The sequence below is a fragment of the Herpailurus yagouaroundi genome, unplaced genomic scaffold, assembly GCF_014898765.1.
Source record: "Herpailurus yagouaroundi ecotype Mexico unplaced genomic scaffold, PumYag 164, whole genome shotgun sequence".
Lineage (NCBI taxonomy): Eukaryota > Metazoa > Chordata > Mammalia > Carnivora > Felidae > Herpailurus > Herpailurus yagouaroundi.
The window spans coordinates 4,101,773-4,126,093 of record NW_024412405.1 but is presented as its reverse complement, the minus strand read 5'-3'; the positions used below and the strand labels follow the sequence as shown (position 1 = coordinate 4,126,093).

Below are 24,321 nucleotides of genomic sequence, written 5' to 3'. Positions count from 1 at the left end.
TAATTCGGTATGAGAGGAAAAAAAGGTTTTTTTGTTTGTTTTGTTTTGTTTTTTTAAGAAATATGGCTGAAAAACAACACATTTGTGCTGGACCAAAATAAATTTGAGCTTTTATGTGCCATTTGTGAAAACTCAGTTGAGGTGGCCCATAAATATAAACATTAAAATGATAGAGCCTTTAGAAGAAAATATAGCATGATATTGTCATGACCTTCGATTAGGCAAAGAGCTATTGAACATAAAGAGTGCTAACCTCTAGAGAGAAAAAGTAGAGATGTTGCACTTTAACAAAAGCAAAACAAAGTGAAAATAACCTTCAGTTCTTAAAAAAAAAAAAACATTTTCAAGAATATGAATAGGCGAGCCATAGAATGGGAGGAAATATTTGGGATATGCATATCTGGCAAGTGTATCTAGAACATACAAAGAACACAGATCACTAATAAAAAGACAAACACTCCAGTAATAAGTGGGTGAAAAAGTCTTGAATAGACACTCCACAAAAGAAAATCTAAGATTGGCTACTGAACGCATGAAAAGGTGTTCATCGTCCTTCACTGTCATGGAAATCAGTAAAACTAGACCAAAATATGACTTCATTCCCAGTATGATAGCTAAGCTTAAAAAAAATGACAAAAACAAGTGTTGGAGAGCATGTGAATCTAGCAATATGTAGATGTACAATTACAAATTATTACATAGAATATGGGGCAATGGGAACTCTTGTTGGGGATGGGAGTGTAAATTTGAGCTCTCGGCAAAAAAAAAAAAAAAAAAAAAAAAAAAATTGGAGCTCTCTGACCACTTTGATGATGTCCAGACCTTTGCCTTGCTATTTCTGTCCCCTAAAGTGCTGTATCCAGAAGAGATCCTTGCACCTGTGTCCCAAGAGAAATAAATGAGAGTGTCTGTAGCAACATTATTTGTGAAAGTAAGTGACCGCAAATGACTTGAATGTCCACTGAGGAGGGCAGACCAATCGTGATACATTTGTACCGTGCAGTTACATGCAGCCAAGAAAATGGAAAAATCTTGTTCACATCCACTGCCTCTGGTGATTCTCCAAAACGCAGTGTTAAGTCACGAGAGCGGGGCATCTATGAATATAGACACTAGGATTTCACTTCTATAAATGTCACAAACAGATACAACCGGGCAGTATGTAGTTTGGACATACTTCTGTATGTAAGGGTTAAACCGATAAGGAAAACATAGCAATAGCCCAAAATTCACGACAGTGGTCAACTCCAGGAAATAGGGATAATTTGGGGAAGAAACACAGAAAGATACCATGAATGACCCATTTTATTTTTTTATTTTTATTTATTTATTTATTTTTTAAAATTTTTTTTCAACGTATTTATTTATTTTTGGGACAGAGAGAGACAGAGCATGAGCGGGGGAGGGGCAGAGAGAGAGGGAGACACAGAATCGGAAACAGGCTCCAGGCTCTGAGCCATCAGCCCAGAGCCCGACGCGGGGCTCGAACTTCCGGACCGCGAGATCGTGACCTGGCTGAAGTCGGACGCTTAACCGACTGCGCCACCCAGGCGCCCCAAGAATGACCCATTTTAAAAAGTTGGACCTACTGGAAATTATTTCATTTCCCCTCTGTCAGTGATACATGTACATTATATGTATTCTTTGAATTTCTAGTTTATAATAAGATTTAAAACATAGATTAATCTCTCATCAAGTTGTTTTCTTCTTAAAGCCTGGGAGTAAGTTTCCCTATCTTCCCACGTGACTTTAGTTCATATTACCTGTGGGGCTGCCGTGATTAGGCCATACTGGTGAGACTTTAATTTAGAGTTGCTAAATTAAAACAAAGACTTAAAACGTAGAATATGCGATTCCTCCCAAAAGATGCCCTAAAATAAACCTGAAAGGCGTTAAGTGAGCCTTCTCAAAGCCTCAGCGATTTATACCTCATTTGATAGGTAATTTTTTGTTGGAGTGTCTGTCACTTTTTTTATATAAGAAACAGAAAAAAACTGGCAGTGGAGGGGGTAAGAAACGTTTAGTGTAGGATATATTTATACCTTCTCACACCACCAGACTCTAAGTGCCCTGGAGGCCAGGACTGCGTAGCACCTACTCACGAATCCTCAGTATCCACCACACTTTCTTATTTCCGTGATCTTTAATGTTTCAGACAAACCTGGTGAAACTTCTTCTGATGCATCAGGCGAATCCAAACCTTCTGAACTGCAATGAAGAGAAGGCCTCAGGTAGGTGATCAGCATCCTGGGACCACCGGCAGTTACCGTCTCCTTCCTTTCCTACCAGAGTTGTTCATCCACCATCACCAGAGTCAGCCTCTCCTGTCAAGTTCTGTGCACACGCTCGGGTCCAAGCACTGTTCACAAACTCCTGGGCCCCCCCCCCCCCAGCACCTTTACAAGAAGACATTCCAGAGGGGCTCCGTGTATAGGGTGCCCTTGGACTTGGGTGCAATCTGCTTTTGAGCTTTAATTTCCTAGGCAGTGATTCCTTCAATGTCAATTACTTTAAAATATTTTGCTGTTATTTAACTACTTTCTTATCGTTTCAAATATACACTTGTTCACTAGAGTAATATTTGAAAAATGCTTACTTATTTATGTTGAGAGAGAGAGAGAGAGACAGCAGGGGAGAGGCAGTGAGAGAGGGAGACAGAAAATCCTAAGCAGGCTCCCTGTGGTCAGTCGTGGGGCTCGAACTCACGAACTGTGGTATCATGACCTGAGCCAAGATCAAAAGTCCCGGACGCTTAACCGACTGTGCCACCCAGGTGTCCCCTTGCTAGAGTAATTTAAAACAATAATAATGTTTTCTTCTGCACAGATAGGTATACTGTAGAAATCAAGACGGACTTTCTCAAGCTAATTTAAAACTTTGAAAATCTTAATGTTACTATTTTTAATAAGTATCTTTTTGAATATTTCTAGAGTTCTTTTTACCACTGTTATTGCATATGTACATACACTAATTTAAAAAATAGATGCTTATTCATTTTCTAGCTTTTAAAATTTGACAAATATACTAATCAGTTATTTGTTTGTTAAAAACAAAAATCTAGGGGGCGCCTGGGTGGCTCAGTCGGTTAAGCGTCCGACTTCAGCCAGGTCACGATCTCACGGTCCGTGAGTTCGAGCCCCGCGTCGGGCTCTGGGCTGATGGCTCAGAGCCTGGAGCCTGTTTCCGATTCTGTGTCTCCCTCTCTCTCTGCCCCTCCCCCGCTCATGCTCTGTCTCTCTCTGTCCCAAAAATAAATAAACGTTGAAAAAAAATTTAAATAAAAAAAAATAAATAAAATATGTATTGTGAAATATGTCACATCCTCTGTTTACTGTAGTTCCAACAGATCACATTTTTCAAGTTTATATCCCTGGCTTCTTTCCCAGAGAAGAGAATATATGATTGACCCTTGAGTATCTAGACTCCCATCTGTCACACTTCTACCTTTTAGGTCTAGTGTCAGCTAGACCTAAATGTGCCCAAATAGACACCCAAGGCAACCCACAGCCCTAGAGCCCAGGGCATGACTAAATGTCTGGTCTGGCCTCAACCCTGGCCACCTCAAGATATGATGGCTGTCTTACACAGTTTTGCCCATGTGGGTCATGCTGAGTCTACCATCAATAGAATCCATTTTCCGTACTTTATTGGTCATGAGTGACACAGTGATGGGCCGATAAAAGACTCTCAGTAATCTTTGTTGATTGAATGAAAATACTTCTTTCTTGGGGCGCCTGGGTGGCTCAGTCAGTTGAGCATCCACCTCTTGATTTCAGCTCAGGTCATGATCCCAGGAAGTTCAGTCATGAGGATTGAAAAAGAAGAGTTGCACCCATTAGATTCCTAATTGTTATGAATGCAAACTTTTCTTCAGGATTGACTGACTTCCGGTTTTGATTGTTAGTAAGTGCGAATTTGATTAAGGCACATCGATATGACCACCTAAAGATGTTCACATGTTACTGTCAACCTATAACTTATAATATAATTATATTTCAGATTGAAAAACACAGATCACAGAGAAAGGCTAGACTTACTGTTCTCATAACACGACTATTGTCCATCTACCCATTTAGTAGGATGTTTGTAGAGCGCCTACGACAAGTTTTATACTAACCCAGTCTTCGGGAAGGTATAACTATTTTCATCTTTTTCATTCATCAAGCTGAAGGAAGAGTTGCAGAGAATAAAATGACATTAAGTTCCTTCTCCGTGATTTTACATCTTACGCATCACCACTTGGTGACTATTGTTTTTATATTTTTCATTTCATTTGTAATTAAATATGTCACTGATATAAAACAAGATAGCCTTTAAAAATGGCATGGGGTGCCTGGGTGGCTCAGTTGGTTAAGTGTCCAATTCTTAGTTTCAGCTCAGGTCATGATCTCACAGTTTTGTGAGTTCAAGCCCCATGTTGGGCTCTGCTCTGACAGTGCAGAGCCTGCTTGGGCTTCTCTCTCTCTCTCTCTCTCTCTCTCTCTCTCTGCCCCTCCCCTGCTCATGCTGTCTGTGTCTCTCTCAAAATAAATAAACAGGGGCGCCTGGGTGGTGCAGTCGGTTAAGCGTCCGACTTCAGCCAGGTCACGATCTCGCGGTCCGTGAGTTCGAGCCCCGCGTCGGGCTCTGGGCTGATGGCTCAGAGCCTGGAGCCGGTTTCTGATTCTGTGTCTCCCTCTCTCTCTGCCCCTCCCCCATTCATGCTCTGTCTCTCTCTGTCCCAAAAATAAATAAATGTTGAAAAAAAAATTAAAAAAAAATAAATAAATAAACAAACTTTAAAGTTTTAAAAATAAATAAATAAATAAAATGGCAATACTGCAATTTTATTCCTATCATAAACTTTTAATGTTTTTCATTTTGCTCTATGTGTTGATAAATTTTAGCATTTTAAGCACATCGGAATTATTCCAAGTGAATCGTTTTCTGTGATCTCGCCTCCTACTTCTTCTGTGTCTTGTATTGTTTTTTGTAGATATTGCTGCCTCTGAGTTTATTGAGGAAATGCTGCTGAAAGCTGAAATCGCCTGGGAAGAAAGGGTTAAAGAACGTTTATCTGTCCCTGCCTTGGCCTCTGAGGAGCCATATGAGGAGATTCTCCACGACCTTCCAGCACTTTCCAGCAAGCTGTAAGTGCCTTTAGTGTAGAATGCTGATGTCCTAGCCCTTGCTCGCTGAAGATTGATTATTTTGTTTGCCGCCCCTGTTAACCACCATTTTACAGTCCATTGCAAGATGGACTTTTAATGAAAAGAATTAGAAAATTGAAGCTATCTGTCAACATACTTACCACAAAATACTGTTGACAGTCGTGAGTTTAGCATAATTTTTGGAAAACTGGCTGATTCTCTTTAACATTATTATTTTAGTTAGTGTTTCAATTTGTCACCATGGGACCAAAGGTCAGATTTTAAACACACTCCACATTTTTAGCTGAACTGATTTGTAAGATTTCCTGTGACTGTTAAAATGACTGAATTCCTAAAGTAGGAAATAGAGATGTTGACTTTTTCTCTCTAAAGTACAAAGCTTAATGATTTCTTGTTGTCTAAAATATCTCCTAAATACTGATACATACTATAGCAAGGATGGACCTCAAAAATGTTATGCGAAGTGAGTGAAGCCAGGCACAAAAAACTGCGTATTGTATAATCCCATTTAGATAAGACATCCAGAATTGGCTAATCCATAGAAGCAGAAAGTGTATTAGTGGATTACAGGAGTGGGGACGGGGTAAAGGGGAATGACTCTTAATGGATATGGAGTTTCCTTTTGGGGATAGTGGAAAATGTTCTAGAAGCAGATGTGATGGTTACACAAATTTGTGAATAGGCTAAAAAAAAAGTGCTGAATTGTACACTTTAAAAGTGTGGATTTTGTGCTATGTGAATCATATCTTAACAAAAGAAGAATCTACGTAAGGAAAAAATATTTCGCTTTGAAAAACAAAATCTGGTATATACAAGCAGCGGGACCTTGGGAAAGTTCTTTCTATGAAATTGTTTCTTTTCTGGCAATAGCGAATCTGTCTCCTACTGGAATATTTGAGGGTGCCCCGAATAAATAACACAGTTTGGGTTCAGACAGACTGAAAAGTAATCCAGCTGTAATGATGGAAACCAAATTACACCTGATCACTGATAGGGGATGCTTTGGAGGGCATAACTGAAATCTTAAGCAGGCTCCACACTCAGCGTGGAGCATGACGTGGGGCTCAGTCTCACAACCCGGGGATCATGACCTGAGCCGAAATCAAGAGTCAGGCGCTCAACCGACTGAGCCACCTGTGCACCCCTAAATGGATCCCATTATTGGGCAGCTTTACCGACCACGTCCAAGGCACCTGTGAACTAGATCAGATCTCCCAAATGAGGAGCTTCCAGACAAAGCTCATACAGGACGGGACAAGCAGGCTCGCTCTATGAATAAAGAGAAGGGAGCTAAGGAGATGTTCTTCCTGGATTCATCCATCAGAGATGATGGATGCCCAGACTTAGCATGACTTGATCTCCTTTCCCGGGGAATAGAGGAGATGCTTCCAATCGCCTCCTCACAAGGGGGGCTGTGCTGAATAAGAAAGCTCAGAGGGAAACACGCATTTCAGCACAGATGCCATCACAGCCATTCAATAATACTTTTAATTTTAAGTTACTCTTGATAATTCAAGAGGCTACAGTTGTGTGCGAATGCATACGTTTACTTAATTCTCCACTTAATGCTGGCACGTATTCATCATTGGATTGGACTTTTTAACTGTGTTAGAAAAGAGCTTGTTTTTATATCAGACGCTCTGCTAAGAATTTCATGGATTCTCTTCTTCCATCTTCAAAGCGCAATTAAGCGTCTCTTATTTTCCCAAGATCACAGAGCTGGGATAGGACACATCAGGATTTACAGCCCAGCACTCCTACCCTAGATCTTCCGCACCCTGTTTTCACAGGTGGAAGAAAAATACCATGACATGGATGTGGGAGAAAAAAGGACAAAAAAGCCATAGAACTAGAAGTTAGAGTCCAGTTAGGAACGGTTAATAGGATAAATATCAAGTGACCCCAAATGAACAGGTGGAATAGTTTGACATCATGTTTACGTGATTATACTATTGATAGCCCTGGAATGAGAGGAGTAATACAAACATTTGCTATGGAAGAATTTTTCTTTTCATATGGTGAGAGTAAAATCAATACCCAACAGATTCTGTTTTACTATTAGAATTATGTATGGGCTTTCCAGTTAAAGAGTTGTTAAACTGTAAGCAGATCCCAAGTTTGCGTTAAAACCAAATTCTTTCATAATAAGTTATTTGGGATAAATATCAACTTATCCATGCATCTATAGCTTTGTTTATGTCTTCTCCCTTTAAAAAAATAAAAGAAACTGATAACAGCCAATTTGCCCCCAAAGATACTTCTATATATTTTTTTATATTGTTGATTCAGCAACACGTTTTGAACAGATTATTAAGCGGCCTGTTTATTCTACCCAATTCAATATAATTGTTTTGATTACATTGTTTCTTACTGACTTGGAGCTTGGAAACTTTGCAATAAGTTTATATTGAATTTCGACCTATGTTTTCACTGCAGTCCACTGTTCTTTTTGTTCAGAGAGAGAATTGAAAATTAAATCAAAGAACAAATCAATCATAGTTTTACTTTTTTTTTAATCTGAAAAAAAATCGCAAATAGACTTGACTAGTTTAAGGGTAATAATTAAGTACATTTTTAAATTGTCTTTTATAATTTATGATTGTGATACATGTTATCTGTTTTTCATTGTCTTTGTAGTGTTATTAATAAATACGAAGCAGCAGCAAATAGATGAGATAGTATACCAACTAGGTACAGTTATATTTTAGTGAAGAAATTTTACTTTCTTTTTTTTCTTTATTTTTAAATGGTTACTTATTTTTGAGAGAGAAAGAGCATGAGCGGGGAGAGGCAGAGAGAGAGGGAGACACAGAATCCGAAGAAGGCTCCAGGCTCCGAGCTGTCAGCACAGAGCCTGATGTGGGGCTCGAACTCACAGACCATGAGGTCATGACCTCAGCCGAAGTCGGACACTTAACTGACTGAGCCACCCAGGCACCCTGAAATTTTACTTTCTATAACTGCTCTTCTGAGCTGTGCTTTTGTATGAGCAGGACAAATATGGACACTCAAATTTCTTCCATAAATAAGTTCACAAACATTGTAAAGGTCAAAACTTTTTCTAAAGTGGTAAATGTGTGCATTCTTGAGGGAAAAAAAGTATTTGTTGCTTTGGGTGTATTTTATAGCACAATGGTGATTAGGACAAGAAACTTACTGAAACGTGTAGGATATTTTTAACACGCTGCTCTTGTGATAGAGAACATATATGAAAAGGATCAGAGCATTGGTGTGAGTCACAGAAAATATAAGTGTAATTCTTTTGCAGATCTCTTACGTGTCATTTACAAAGCAGCATTTGTTCACATACCAGTTGTTGGAGCGTCCGTGGTTTAGCCCTGGTGTCCGGGAGGGTTTGATCTTGTGTCTCTCTCTCCTGCCTCAGCATTGCTGAGTTTTCTGCAAACGCTTTCTAGCTGTTCCCTCCATTAAAATAAACAAACGCCATTGTTCTGTGACAATCCAAGTTTCCCTCATTTAAACCAAGCGCATCCTCGAGTGGTTTGATCACCTGCATTTTAAATGTGAAGCCTGATCTTCAGGTCTTTCCAAAGTCCCTCAGCTTTAGGGAGGTGAAGAAGGAATTAGAACAAAATGAAAATCCAGGAAGAAGGGGAAAGAGCAAAGGGGGGCCTCGTGGTCAGTTTTCCTCTGCTCCAGGCAAGAACAAGCATTCGAATGAATGAAGCTCACTGCTCCTTTCATTTCCTTATTTTGCCCCAGAAAAGATAGTGCGTGAAGCGTACAATTAGAAAAAAAAACTACAACAGCCTTCTTCTCTCCTCCGTGTAATCGGTTGTTTTTCTTCAGAAAGTCTCTTCACCCACCTTTTATCAGCAGCCCTCATTCTGAGAACTTATGACGCATTACCTCCTCTGAATTATCATGGCTCATCTTTTGGTTTTAAATCCCGCTTCCTATTCCTTTGCGTTCTACAGTTGACTGGCTCCTTTTACATTTTCCTAGGATATGTTTTGCTTAAAATTTTAAGAAAACGATTGAGCGGTTTAATCTGCTACCTCAGCACACAAGTCAAATTCCCTTTCCAAATGTCAGATCTTGTTGACTGTCCCGTGAGGATTTGTGTGCTCACCCACGGATAGGATAAGAACGACACTTCTGCTGTGGTTCACTGTTAGCTGGACCCCTAATGGTGGTGAAACATTTAATCAATAGGAAATTCCTATACTGTTGAACTGTTCCACATTCGACGTTTCTAAGATATCTCCTACTTAAGTGAACATGATGAAGTGTATATTTGTTGCCTGACTTTCAAGTTCATGTCTCAAAATGAGCATGTTAGATTGAACTCAGAAGCCTTCCCAGCTACGATGTTCCTTATCTGTTTAACTTGCAGGCTTCCTCTCTGCCTGAAATTCGCAACCACTGTTATCATACTCGACTGCTATTCCCCCTCTGTTCTTTCTTGACTTCTGACTGGGTGCCTCCTCCCTGTGTTGTCTTTCCTGTCCTGAGATGGATCCCAGGGTCTCATGTCCAAGTTATTGCCACTAATGGAACAGCTGTGGCCAGAATGCACCCTTTGGTGTTTGAACATGGAAGTGCTCTCCTGGGGTATTTAAAAACAATTTTAGTGCTTATTTATTTTTGAGAAAGAGAGAGGCAGATAGAGCGTGAGCAGGGGAGGGGCAGAGAGAGAGGGAGACACAGATCTGAAGCAGCTCCAGGCTCCAAGCAGTCAGCACAGAGCCTGATGCTGGGCTCAGACTCACCAATCGCGAGATCACGACCTGAGCTGAAGTCAGACGCTCAACCGACTGAGCCACCCAGACGCCCCTCTCCTAGGGTCTTTAGTCACTGAAAAGTGTGATATGTGCCAACGTTTGCTTCTAATATGCTATTTCACGGGGTCCTTGAGTTGGAATTCGCAACAATTCTGCATAGTACCTAGTGGGCGGAGTGGTTCGCCAACCAGTTGTGGGTTTTCACCAAGCAGTAACAACAGTGACAACAGCTGACAGTTCCTGTGCAGCTGCGGACATCAGGACTTGTGCGGAGTGGTTTGTGTGGGTCACTGCATTTGATCCTCAGAAGAGCACAAGTACTGTCTCTCATTTGTTGTTGTTAAGTTTTATTTATTTGGTTTTATTGTTTTTAGAAGCTTATGTATTTTGAGAGAGAGAGAGAACAGGAGGGGCAGAGAGAAAGAGAGAGAATCCCAAGCAGGCTTTGCAGTCAGCACAGAGCCCAACATGGGGCCCGATCTCATGGCCGTAGGATGATGTCCTGAGCCGAATCCAAGAGTCAGACACTTAATCGGCTGAGCCGCACAGGCGCCCCTTTTGTTGTTAATTTTTAAATTTGAGGACCGATGACACACAATGGCACATTAGTCTCGGGCGGACAGTGTAGTGATTCGGCATCACTGTGTGCTGTCCCCACCACAAGAGTAGCTCCCGTGCATCACCCTACAACACCATTGCAATATCACTGGCTGTCTTCCCTGTGCTGTCTTGTATTCCCGTGACGTTTTTTATCTTGATTGCTAAATGTCTTAACACACACAACACAAATGCTTCCTCCTGTATCCCCACGTTATAAATCCCAGTCTGACGCTCAGAACTTAAGGGAGGTGACCCGTGTCATACACAGGTACCCAGTCTTCTACTGGTTCAGGGAGGAGGTCATTTTTATTGGCAATGCTAAAACCTCTGATTTGGCTTGAAAGAGGAAATTGCTGATGTGAATTTGGCTGTTGTGGTCAGTCTGCTTTGGCTGTGGGCCACTGCCAGTTTAGCAGAAGTGTTTCGTGTGACCGCTTAAAAGATAGTCTGCGACTGGGGAGACCTTTCCCTTCCGCAGAAACCATAAGCGTGAAGGCCCCTTGCGATACCTCGTGCTGCTGATCTGCTTTCAAGATAAAGCTAGCAGTGAAATGGAACAACATGGGGCCATTACCTCTGTCTACCGTGTTATCTATCACACCCTTGGTCTTGCTTGGTCTGAGCGTCTACACTGACTCCCGGAGGTGGCCTGTGAGGCCCTGCGCTGTGTGGCCATTATGGACAGAGACCCCAGAGCCATACATCCTGGTTCCGGTGCTGGCTCGGCACCTGCTGGCTCTTGACTCAGGCAGTTTGGTCAAAGTCTTTGCCACCTTTCTCCTCAAGTGTAAAATGTGGGTGTTGTTTAGTTAAGACTTCGCCCAGGCCTTTCTCCCTGCTTCTTGGGAGGAGAGATGCTAGAAGCTTGAAATTCCCAAGTCATGGGACTGTCTCCGATGTCAAAGATCCCGGGGGTCACACTTGAATTTATGCCACCAGGGCGCCTCAGGGCCGGGGGCTGGTCACAGCGGAATATCCAGCGATGGGAGTAAGTGACTGAGCACTGAGTCAGCCTGGGCTCCAGGACGGGAGGAGGCCTGGACTCTGAGTCCAGTGATGGAGTCCATCAAGCTTAGGTAACAAAACCTCAGGGAGGACCCGGTGGAGCTTGCTGACTGGGGAGCACCTCTGTAGGCTTGGCGGGTGATATGCCCTGATTCCACAGGGAGGGCCCTCCGGACCGCACCCAGGGAGAGCGTGCGCACTGCGGGTCCTGACCTGTGCCCTCCGCAATAAAGCCGTAGTAGTAAATGTGGTGCATCCCCGAGCGCTGTGAGTTGTTCCAGTGAGTCATCAAACGCCAGGGAGTTGTACATTGGTAGGCACTTGGTCAGAAGTGTGGGTGGGCATGGAGACCCCCAAACTCGTGGCCGTGTCTGACATAGGGGCAACAGCCTTGCTGGAAACAGTGCCCTTCATTTGTGGGGTCTGTGCTGTGGACAGTCAGTGTCAGAACTGCACTGCAGGAGGCCACCCAGTGATGATGATGGCGGTGACAGATGTCTCTTGAACGTGCTCTTGATAACTCAGTGACAATCTTTCTGAAACACTTAGAGCGCAGCGTCTGGCTCACTGTGATTCGACATACATGCTTGAGAAACGATGAAAGGAAAACCAGATGTTTTTCCATCCGTCTGTGAATTGTCAGCATAATCATCTAAAGAAGAAAGGTCTTGTAGTTATACGCGGAGACAATAGAATTCAGCTTGCCGTTTGGTGCTGTCGAACTGAATATGAACCATTTAGAGAAAGACTTGTTTTCTAAGGAGTTGGAAAGAAACATCCAATCTCAGAGAAGACCAGCTTTGGGCGGGTGCGTCCTCTGATTAGGTTGCTTCGGGGCTGGGCCTGCAGGGTTTCTGAGTCATGTAGCACTTGGGATGGAGAAAAGATGTGACAGGGAAAAGTCTGGAAAGAGGCAGACCTGAGCAGGGCCAAGGACAAAAAAAGCACAAGGGGCTAGGGGTGCGCGGGTCCCAGGGTGCATCAGCCAAGTGGCCGTTGATGAGAAGAAATACCCTGTGGTGATTTTTCAAAGGGCAGAGTATGGGTTGTGCAATGTGTCTTTGACCTCAATAAAACCTGAGACCCACAACAGTCTTAGAGTAGATGTTATGGAAAGCCTTGAAGAGGCCACATTTTCTGAGAGAGGCCCATCATGCATTCATTCAAAAGCAGGCCAACTGTGGCCACATAAGATTTCTTCTACAGCCTTTCTTGCTCAATTGACAGTAAATACGATTTGCATATCAAAGCAGTTTCAATAATTATTGAGCCTGACTGGGAACAGGCCCAAGAAGATTGCCTTGAGTATCTCCCTGGGCTCATGGTTGCAGTCTTGTCATGCAGTGTATTAGAAAAATTATGTTGCAAATGAAGGACATAGCCTTCGACCCATGTCTCAACACCACACATGGGGCTTTCTTTGCAGAAATGTCTCCGAGTAATTCAGAATAAGCAATACTGAAAAGTGCATTTTTACTCTTGGACCCTTAGACACACCTGTGCTACAGCCATTAATGGCCTTGCCCCTGATGGGGGAACACCACATCTCTGGTTTCTCCTCTAAGGCGGTTGTTGTTGTACATTTACTACTCTCCCTGAATGACCTGAACGTTTTCAAAATCAGCGCAGCTTCCCGTGACCATTTTGCAGTAAAATAAGTTCACCTGAGATAAAGTCGGACCACACTCCCAGCCCTGGATTCTTCGGAGTCTTTGGAAGCTTTGCATCACACAGTCTTGACAAAGCTGTCGGTCAGTTCCACATGAACTTACAGGTAGGAATGGCTTCCATGGTCTAGTGGGGGATGGAGAGAAATGTCACACAATCCAGGGACACGATGAGACATGGAGAATTATTTAATCTGATTTCCAAGTTTAAACCATTTAGACTATCCCTCAAACATGGTTGGATAACTAGTCAGTCTTCTAAAGTTGGTTGCAAACCACACTGTCGTGAGTCTCTGGTTTTTACTGAGGTCTAGAAGACACATTGCCTAACTCATGAAGGTACGAGGGACAGGGTCAGCATTTCCCTTTCTAGTCAGTTCTTTCCCCTACACCTGAAACTGCCCCAGAGATGGGGCTCACTACCTTTCAGAGCATTTATTCCATAAGCTACCACACACACACACCTCATTCTCTTCTCTTTTTATATTATATGCCGTGTATATACACACTCACTCACTCGGCACACCCATGCTGGTGACTTAAGTTTTACCACATTCTTTTTTTTTTTTTTTATTTTTTTTTTTCAAGTTTTTTTTTTTTTTGGGGAAAGGGAGCAAGAGCATGAACGGGGGAGGGGCAGAGAGAGAGGGAGACACAGAATTGGAAACAGGCTCCAGGCTCTGAGCCATCAGCCCAGAGCCCGACGCGGGGCTCGAACTCACGGACCATGAGATCGTGACCTGGCTGAAGTCGGACGCTTAACCGACTGCGCCACCCAGGCGCCCCAAGTTTTACCACATTCTATCCAATGTACTTGCTAAAAATGATGGAGAAATGCAGATTATTAAGTGTTTCCTTGATTCAAGTGAACGATAGTCATGTTGTTTCGTATAAATATCATTCATTAAATACCTATTCAGAAACATAAACGCATGCTACACAGCATAACAGTATAATATGGCCTATCCAGAAATTCCCTTCATGTATTCCCAGAGTGGACGCATTCGACTCACTTTATTTTAGAGTCTGAAAATTTCTTTGCAGGTATCGGTTGAGAACTACAAGATGAATATCAAGTATCTTAACAACAGTGTCATTTCCCGTTTAACCATGAGACATATTGACATTTTTGTTTCCTAAACACAAGGAATATTTTATCAAAGTGGTTTTTCTTTCATTGTAGTTTTTTAATGACACAAACTAAAGTTATTTGGGGGGGGGTGGTGTTGGGCAAAGATAGCAATTAATTCAAAGCTGTCCAGGAACTGTCTCCTTCGAAATTAACCCAAATTCCCTGTGGTAAGTCATTTATGTAGCTATGTTGTTAGGATTAAAATTGAGATCTATTCAGTACGTCACCACCACAATAACTGAGTCACATATGCCATTTCCTTTTTTTTTTTTTAATGTTTATTTATTTTTGAGAGTGGGGGTAGGGGCAGAGAGAGAGGGAGGCACAGAATCCGAAGCAGGCTCCAGGCTCCGAGCTGTCAGCACAGAGCCCGATGTGGGGCTCGAACTCATGAACGCATGACCTGAGCTGGAGTAGGATGCTTAACCGACTGAGCCACCCAGGCACCCCATATATGCCATTTCTTTACATTTATTTTGATGAGGTTTTTTTTTTTGTTGGCCTACTATATCTCCATATAGCCAATTTTGTTTGTTTTCTATAGTTTTCTAAAATCGCTGTGTCAGAACGGGCAATGATTGTTGCTTGTGTTAGTTTTGTTTTATTACCTTCCTGTTTCCATTTTCAGAAACAAAATCCCAGTTCCTACAGGCACATTTGCTCTGCATGAAATGCCTTTTATGTTTCTAGAAATAAGTAAGTCTTGACTAAATCCAATAGAGTTCAGAAATTGATTGTCTGCCGGAATGGTGTCATGTGTTTTTTTTCCACAGTCAGGTTAAAGCGATCTCTCGCCCTCTTAGTCTAAACTTCTCTTGGATAGTAGCTGTTTCATTTTCTTTACGTTTGTGGAATCTGCCTTACTTAAGCCTTCTTTTACTATTTTCCTTACTATTTTTTTTCTGGTTTTCACTGATAGACTTCTATTCCTGACACCTTTTTTATAAAATTAAAATTTTCTCATGGAGGAAAAATCGGAAAGTCCAGGAAAACATATACAAGCATGAAAAAATGCACTCATTAATGTCAAAAGAAAAATTTATACTAGAGAAGTTAAAGGTGAAAGGAAGAACTTATTCAAGACTCTTGCACTAGAGGGAGAGAGACTGAGCTTGACTCTTGATACAAAAGGTCAGAGAGCTTTTAAGCGCTGGGATGAGTGTGTGGAAAAGCCTGGAAAAGCAGGAAGGCTGGTCCTTGTGAGGAGGCCATCCACAGTTCACTGGTTGGTGCTTAAGGAAGTGAGGCTCCTACCCTCCCACAGAGACCAGGAGATTGGGGCTCCTTCCCTCAATGAGCCTCATGGTTACATTTCTAGAGAATAGCTCCCAGGTCCTGGGGAAGGATGTTGCCAGTTGTAGAATATTTACAGCTCAGAGGGACAAAGGGTGAATTTACACTGGAACATTCTCTAAGGTAAGAGCTCTAAGAAAAGGGAGGGAGGCAGTCTAGAGCTGGAGAGAAGCTGTTCTGAAGGTGAGCTGAGAGAGGAGACTGTGAAGTCCATCTGCATCAGTAGTCCACCTTTGAGAGAGAGAGAGAGAGAGAGAGAGAGAACCCCAAGAAGGCCCCATGCCCAGTGTGGAGCCCCACATGGAGCTCACTCTCACCACAGTGAGATCATGTCAGACACTTAACTGACTGAGCCACCCAGGCACCCCCCACAGTAGTCTACCTTTTTAATGAAACTCCTATTAATTTGGTCCATTCCTTCTTATCCTTTGTGTGTTTCTTTTTCTTTATTGAATTCTTGTTCTGTCTATATAATTACATCTTATTTTTCTAAAAATCCATCTCATATAAATATTTTTGACTGATAAACATTTAACATGTATTAAAACAAACAGCAGTGAGTACTTAAACATTATTATTCCTTTTTCTAGAAAAATATCATTTTCATACATTTTCACAGTGTACAAATGGATAATCAGTGAAAATTTAAATATATAGAAGTGAGCTTAGATGAATGCCGTAGGTAATCACAATGATTATGGATGAAATATCCTTCATTTTACAAGTGGAATGGAAACTTAAAGAAGAGTTGTTCCACGGACATTCAAAACATTACCATATGCCGGCAGCCAAGGTACATGCTTTGCATTTATTTAATGTTTATTTATTTATTTTGAGAGAGACAGAGAGAGTGACCATGCAATCAAGGGAGGAGCAGAGAGAGAGTAGAGAGAGAATCCTAAGCAGGCTTTGAGTTTTCTGCTCAGAGTCCAACACGGGGCTGGAACCCACAAACCGTGAGATAATGACCTGAGCTGAAATCAAGAGTCAGACCCTTAACCCACAGAGCCAGCCACGCGCCTCATGCTTTGCAGTTTCTTATAGAAAATATGCATATGACAAATATGTTACCATGTGATCCAACTGTATTATTTAGAACCATTGTTTTTCTTATATGAATAAGAGTATTTTTAACTAGTTACTTACAATTATTGTTAGTAGTAGACCTATGATATTAAGTTATTGAGTGTGGAAGTGATTTTTAAAGACATAGGTGAAAACGCGTCGGAGGAGGGAGCACATGTTAGCATCACAGAACTGTAGGGCTTAGCATACACTTAGATACTGCCTCGTCTAATTCCTGCATTTGCAAAGGCGCAGCTGTGGCCCAGAGATTGTGAAGGCTTAGAAGGTCAGGTGATTGCCAACGTGAGGCAGAAACCGACTTAGAAAGAGGTCACTGTATTCCTGGATCCATCTTCTTTCTGAGTATACCTCTCAGTTGGAAATACGATAGAACCCGCTAGTAACACTGTGATTAGATTTGAGATAAGAAAGGAGTTGTTTGGCTGTTTTAGTAAACTCACTGTTTCTCCCTTTCAGAAATCCTTTGTGGGGCGCTTGGGTGGCTGACTTTGGCTCAGGTTCAGCGGCTGACTTTGGCTCAGGTCTTGATCTCACGGTTCCTGAGTTTGAGCCCCGCACTGGGCTCTGCACTGACAGTCTGGAGCCTGCCTGGGATTCTCTGTCTCTGTGCCCAAAATAAATAATTCTCTCTCTCTGTGCTCAAAATAAATAAATACATTTTGCAACAGGAACATAGAAATCCTTTCTAACTGGTGACTTTCTGTGGTTTCTACCTGACTAGTCAAACCACGGCTTTATTCATCACTTTATACTCAGAACACTTGGCACAGTATAGGCAAAACGTGTCTTTATTATTTTTTTTTCTTTTCTCTTTTTCTTTTAAAACTTCCTGACAAAGCAGAAAGAAAGAGATTGCTGATATACAAGGCCAGATAAGTAAGGACACATTTTGGTAGGTGTGAGGGTGGATTGTGGATGTGGCCAGTGTGACTGGTGGCTAAGAACACAAGCTCTGGACCTCAGGTCCCAGCTGTAGTCCTGCCTCCCTGTGTGTCCACAGCCAGTCCGTGTCTCTGTCCCCCAGTGTACTCATCTATAAAATAGGTGGAATAGTAGATGTGTCTTTATAATGTTGTCGTTCCATAAAGAGTTAGTATGGATGGAGTACTTAGAATGGAGATGACCGTGCCTTAAATCCCATGTAATTATTAAAATGTTTTGTGGGTGGTCCACTCAGATTAAAGAAAATATAGGGAAGCTGCAACGGTCTTCAAATACCTGAAGGGTTCTCATGTCAGAGAAGCATGGGACACATCTCGGAAGCTCAGGGAGGATGAATACCAGTTAGGGCAGCGGGCAGTGTTGCCCAGTTGTTCACGGAAGAAATAGGGCCCCTTTGCAGTTGTGGATACCTTACCACTCAATGGTATTCAAGCAGATCTGGATATGAAATTTTTATAAGCTTTACAATCATCCCCATCATATAGTGAATTAAAAAAAAAATGTTTAACGTTTATTCATTTTTGAGAGACAGAGTGCAAGCAGGGGAGGGGAGGAGAGAGAGGGAGACACAGAATCCAAAGCAGGCTCCAGACTCTGAGCTGTCAGCACAGAGGCCAACACGGGGTTTGAACCCACGAACTAGGAGATTATGATCTGAGCCGAAGTCAGATGCTTAACCGACTGGGCCACCCAGGCGCCCCAAGAATTTTTAAAATTAATAACTGTACTCTTGGGAAGGATAGTCTGCCATGGGCTTTGAGCACCCTGCACATTGTTGCTCAGTTTTTCAGACTGTAAGCCCTGTGTAGTTAGAAATACAGGCCACCAAGTAGCTCAAGGAAACCACAGAACTCACTTGAGGGGAGTGGCACTGGCTTACCAGCTACTTGGTGCAGTGTTCACTGCTCGCTCAAAAAGTATTTGACTCTTGCCCGGGACTCTGTCCTACACACAACACACTGTGGGTGCAGGTGTCCGTGGAGGTCTACCTGTGTGGGCCCATCGTGGGACATGGTGCAAACACGAAACTCTGTGTGTGCCGTCTGTGAGTAACAACATCCTCCGTCTCAGATCTGGGAATCTCTTGTCTCCCACGCTTCTCCATGAAATAGTGCCAAGCTGACCTGTTAGTTTGTAAGCAGAGCAAACTTCACAGCGCTGGGCACATGCAACTAACAATAGCTAATTTCACTGCCTGCTTATTCCTGTAGTCATTGTGCTAAGCCCTTTGTATGCATTATGTTGGAAATCCAACACAGGTCTTTTTTTACAGATTGGTTTTAGAGAATGTATATATAGCTTGCCCAGGATGGCAGAGTGAGCATCAAACATTGTACTTTTATGACACAGACACAGTACACTTGTCACTGTTCTGCACCAGGCTGCCTCGTTAGTGTGCTCCCCTGGCGCCTCACCTACTTAAATATGTCTTCATTCAGTAAACCATCATCATCCAGAGCTCAAGGGATGCATAACCGACCTCACATTTCTGTAAAAGTGTTCCTTGGGCCTTTCCCTCAGGCCTGGCATTAATGCAGCCCATTTACTGTTGTTTTTGTTTTTCCACACTTTGCTAGACTCTGTTGTACATTTGGAAGATAAGGCACAGAGACAGGCTGTAAAACAATGAGACGTTGTGGTTACTAAAAGAAGCCCTTCAGGATGCTTTCCTCCACCCCTAGCACTGTTAATCTACAAAATCATTTGCATTTCTGTATACAGCAAGAGGAGATTGAAATAAAAAATTCACTTGTAATGGCATGAAAACATGCAATACAACAGAATAAATCTAACAGATATTTGGAAGGTTTTAATACCAAAAGTTACAAGAATACTGAGGAAAATTAATGATCAGAATAAATAAAGATACTGTGCTTATGGATGACAGAATTCAACACCGTTAATATGTAAACCCTCCCCCAAATTGATTTACCGGTTGAGCACAATGCTAATCAAAGTCCCAATGAGCGTGTTTATAAACATTGACAAATAGATTGTAAAGTCCATATGAAAATGTTAATGATCTTGAATAGCCAAAACAAAAGAGCGAAGTTGGATGAATCCTAGTACTTGATTTTGAGTCTTACTGTGAAGGTGTATTAAAGCAAGACAATGCAATATTGGTGTGAGACTAGACTGTTATATCAGTGGAACATACTGGAGTACCCCCAGATAGACCCACACATATATGGTCAACTGAATCTTAACAAAGGTATCCAGATAATTGGCTGGAACACTTGGACAGCCAGCCATAGGAAAAAAATAACGAAACTTGACGTGTGTACAACGCCATATACGAAACCCACTCACGATGGATTATAGACTCAAATGTAAAGCACAAAACTATAACGTTTCTGGAATATAACCTGGGAGAAAACCTTTCTGATCTTGGGTTAAGAAAAGAATTCTTAGATAAGACACAAGAAACCCAAGTCATAAGAGGAAAAAAAAAAGGAACAACATATTTTGAAACACACTATAAAGAAAATGAAAAGATAAGACCCAGACTGGGAGAAAATACTTGCCATGTATGCATCTGATAAAGGACTGGGAACCAGAATATATAAAGCCAGTACTCAGGCTACAAAGATTTGAACACCCACTTTACCAGAGAAGAGCTTTTTATATTGAATAAGCACATTAAAATACAGATTGAAAGCACAGCGAAAAACCACTAACATACCTACTAGAGTGGATTTTAAAAAGAGAGAGAAGTGGGGCGCCTGGGTGGCTCAGTCGGTTAGGCATCCAACTTTGGCTCAGGTCACGATCTCACAGTTTGTGGGTTCGAGCCCCGCATCAGGCTCTGTGCTGACAGGCTCAGAGCCTGGAGCCTGCTTCGGATTCTGTGTCTCCCTGTCTCTCTGCTCCTCCCCAAATCATGCTGTCTCTCTCTGTCTCTCAAAAATAAAACATTAAAAAAAGTTTTTAATTAAAAAAAAATAAAAAGAGAGAGAAGCATTGGCAAGACCGTGAGGCAAAGGAATTGCCAAGGCACTGCTGGGGGGAGCACCACGTCAGAAACAGTTTGTGGAGTTTCATCTAGGTTTTTAACCAAGATAAATGAGAGCATGTGTCTGCCCAAACACCTGTACACAGCTGCGTGTAGAAGCTTCGTTTACACTTGACAACATCTGGACAAACCCAAACGTTTGGTGCATGGATAGCCCGAGTGTCGCATGTTCCACAGCAGACTACCAGTCGGCACTAAAAACAAGCCACTGACCAACCTTAAAAACATTATGCTATGGGGCACCTGGGTGGCTCAGTCGGTTGAGCATCCGACTTCGGCTCAGGTCATGATCTCATGGTCCATGGGTTCAAGCCCCGCATCAGGCTCTGTGCTGATAGCTCAGAGCCTGGAGCCTGTTTCAGATTCTGTGTCTCCCTCTCTCTCTGCCCCTCCCCCGTTCATGCTCTGTCTCTCTCTGTCTCAAAAATAAACATTAAAAAAATTAAAAAAAAAACCATTATGCTAAGTAAGTGAAGGCAGACGCAGGCAGCTACGTGCTCTATGATCCCTTTCTGACATTTTAGAAAAGGCAAAACTATAGTGAAAGAAGTAATTATCAGTGGTTGCAAGGGGCAGGAGGTGAGTGAACATGACTGGCTCCAAAGAGCAAGCACAAATACGGGCACCTGGCTGGCCCAGTCGGAGGAGAGTGTGACTCTTGATCTCAGGGCTGTGATTTCAAGTCCCAACGGGGTGTAGAGATTACTTAAAGAAATTAAAACACAAACAAACAAAGAACAGGCACAAAGAGATGGTTGGGAATGATAAAAATCCTATATAGCACTGGTTATGTGGGCTACACAAATACATATATTTAACCATTTACAACTATATATATATTCGACACATACATCTACAAATGCATGTACATCTACAAAAAGTGAGTCATAGTCAGTTTTACTCTATGTAGATAATACCTCAATAAACCTGAATTTTTTGCAAACCAAAAAGTGCATTTAAGCGTTAATTAGAATTACAAGTGCTATAACAGAATACATGAAATAGATATGTTTGTATATATCGCGCTTGATTAAAATAGGTATATATTTTTGCTTGTATGGTAACATTTAGGGAAATGCAGTTTTAAATCTCGCTATCATAAAATGTTACAATGCAAATTAAACATTTAGATTGTGTTAATTTTTAATGAACATTATAGAATAATGGCTTTCTTTTGGCAATGATGTCTTTGGAACAAAATAAAATGAAGTGGCTTTTATTTTCTTTTTTTGCCTAGTTTGAGCCATATGAAGTAATGAAACTTATTGTTTGTAATATTTCAACCTTCGAGCACCTCATTCTTCTCTGATTCCCCTATTAATATTTCATTACAAACTCTAAATATTGCCCATGATTCTATAACATATTTTAATTTTTTTTTCAATGTTTGTTTATTTTTGAGAGACAGAGCATGAGCAGGGGAGGGGCACAGAGAGAGGGAGACACAAAATCTGAAGCAGGCTCCAGGCTCTGAGCCGTCAGCACAGAGCCCAACATGGGGCTCCAACTCACAGACCGTGCGAGATCATGACCTGAGCCAAAGTTGGACGCTCAACCAACTGAGCCACCAAGGCGCCCCTCTATAACATATTTTAAATTGCATATGAATAATATTTTAATTAATTGTGTAATTTTGGCCTTTACATGTTTGCAATTCACTTTCCCACTTAAATCTCTTACTTAGTTCAACCATGCATCAACCTTAGCTTATAATTTGCTTATAATTGCTTATTGATTTTTTTTATGTCATATATACATTTGTAAACATTTTCTTCTCAAGTTGAATATATTTTTTTCTTTTAAGGTTGAAATTGAGTGAAATTTAGAATAGAAAAGTTTACAGATTTCCCGTTGATTGTTTTCTTCCCCTCCGTGTCGAGAAGCAGTTTCTTATCTGAGTAAAACACCTTTCTATCACTGCCCAGTTTTGTTATGGTCTTTTTTGATTAATACGACAGTGTCCGGAGAAGACTAATTACAATGTTGATTATTTTCTGTAGCAGTCCCCTGGTGTTGCCGATTGCCAAGCAAGACAGTATGTTGGAAAAAGACATTATGTTCAAAGATGCAAGAAAAGGTCTATGTAAGCGACAGTCTCAGGACAGCGTCCCTGAAGATGCCACGGTGAACGTCCCCACCAAACCTGAACAGGTAACACGTCTTTACTGTGTGTCTGCTTAGTGCATCATGCTTTAAAATCCAACGTTTCAAAACCAAACACCCACAAATTTCCATTCAAGGAAAAATTCATGACCTAAAGGTTAATACTTGGTTTAAAATTCCCATATACACACTGTCATGGCATTATACTGACCATTAAACATAGCTGCTATTGTGCTGTAGAAGGATTTAATTTTATACTCTTGACTTCTGTATCAGGAATGTGAGCTCAGTCAGTATGCTGATTCCTGAATATTCCTGAATAACAGTTATGTGTTTGGTCATCATTTTGATTATTACATGGAGTATGCTTTTTGTTTCCTTCAAAGATCCAACTATTTTATATAACAAGAAGAAAGAAAAATCAACCACTAAGAGTCATTTATGGAAAGTAACTGTGGTGGTGTACTTTGTGTGTGTGTGTGTGTGTGTGTGTGTGTGTGTGTGTTGTGTGTGTGTGTGTCCCGCAGTGCCTAGGTTATGGGCGATCACTTTGATGAGCTGGGAGATATAGAAATTAGTGTATTTTCTGTTACCATTCCTACAGAAATAAATGATTTTTACATGCTTCATGTTTTATAAGTGGCAGAGTGATTTTATACATGTCAGAGTAGTCCTTGAAACTGTTTTATTTCACTCTAATTTCAGATAATTTAAAGACATCTTAGCTAGGTTTTCCAAAGGCCATCTTTTCAAAATTTAATTTTAGTTTCATTAATTTTGTTATGTCAAAATAACTAATAAATGGTTTTTGTAATTTTGAGATACTTTAAAAATTATTATTTATTTGCTTTTGAGAGAGAGAGAGAGAGAGAAAGAGTGAGCGGGGAGGGGCAGACAGAGAGGGAGACACGGAATTGGAAGCAGGCTCCAGGCTCTGAGATGTCAGCACAGAGCCCAATGTGGGGCTTGAACCCATGCATGAATGGTGAGATCATGACCTGAGCCGAAGTCAGACACTTCACCAACTTTAGTAGGTGTATTTGTCAGCTTAGGCTGCCATGACAAAATACTACAAACTGGGTGGCTTAAGCAACAGAAATTTATTTTTCACAGTCCTAGAGACTTGAAGTACAAGATCAAGGTACCAACTGATGAGGTTTCTTCTGATAAAGGTCCTCATCCTGGCTGATTTCTCCCTGTGTCCTCCTCTGGGAGGTGGTGGTGGTGGGGAGGAAAGAGACAGAGAGAAGGGAAGAACTGTCTGGTGTCTCTTATAAGGACACCAATCCTATAGGATCAGGGCCCCACCCCTGTGACCTCATTTAACTTTTATTACCTCCTTAAGGCCCCATCGCCAAATGCTCACATCGAGAGCCTCAACATATGAATTTGGAGGAATGCAATTCAGTTTGTAACAGTAGACAGATTGAATGTTAGGTAAGATTTAAGGCACCGCTGTCATCCCTCCTTGGCCCTGATTCTCTCCCGAGGAAGATCGACGTCACCCACTGGCTGGATTATACTTTTACGTTTCACAGGAGAGCTTCAGAAAAGGCTTGTGGAAGCAAGAGCCTTCTGAATAGCA

At 41.6% G+C, this 24,321-nt stretch overlaps 1 protein-coding gene across 2 annotated transcripts in view; it reads left to right on the top strand.

Moving 5' to 3' along the window:
* The window catches only part of MYO16 (myosin XVI), a 491,281-nt gene that overhangs the window by 145,220 nt on the left and 321,740 nt on the right, over window positions 1-24,321 (top strand). For both annotated transcript variants that reach the window (XM_040487087.1, XM_040487086.1), the window contains exons 8-10: window positions 2,156-2,231; window positions 4,976-5,129; window positions 22,634-22,784. In XM_040487087.1, the coding sequence (XP_040343021.1) occupies window positions 2,156-2,231; window positions 4,976-5,129; window positions 22,634-22,784 (381 nt within the window). The remainder of the gene's footprint in view (window positions 1-2,155; window positions 2,232-4,975; window positions 5,130-22,633; window positions 22,785-24,321) is intronic.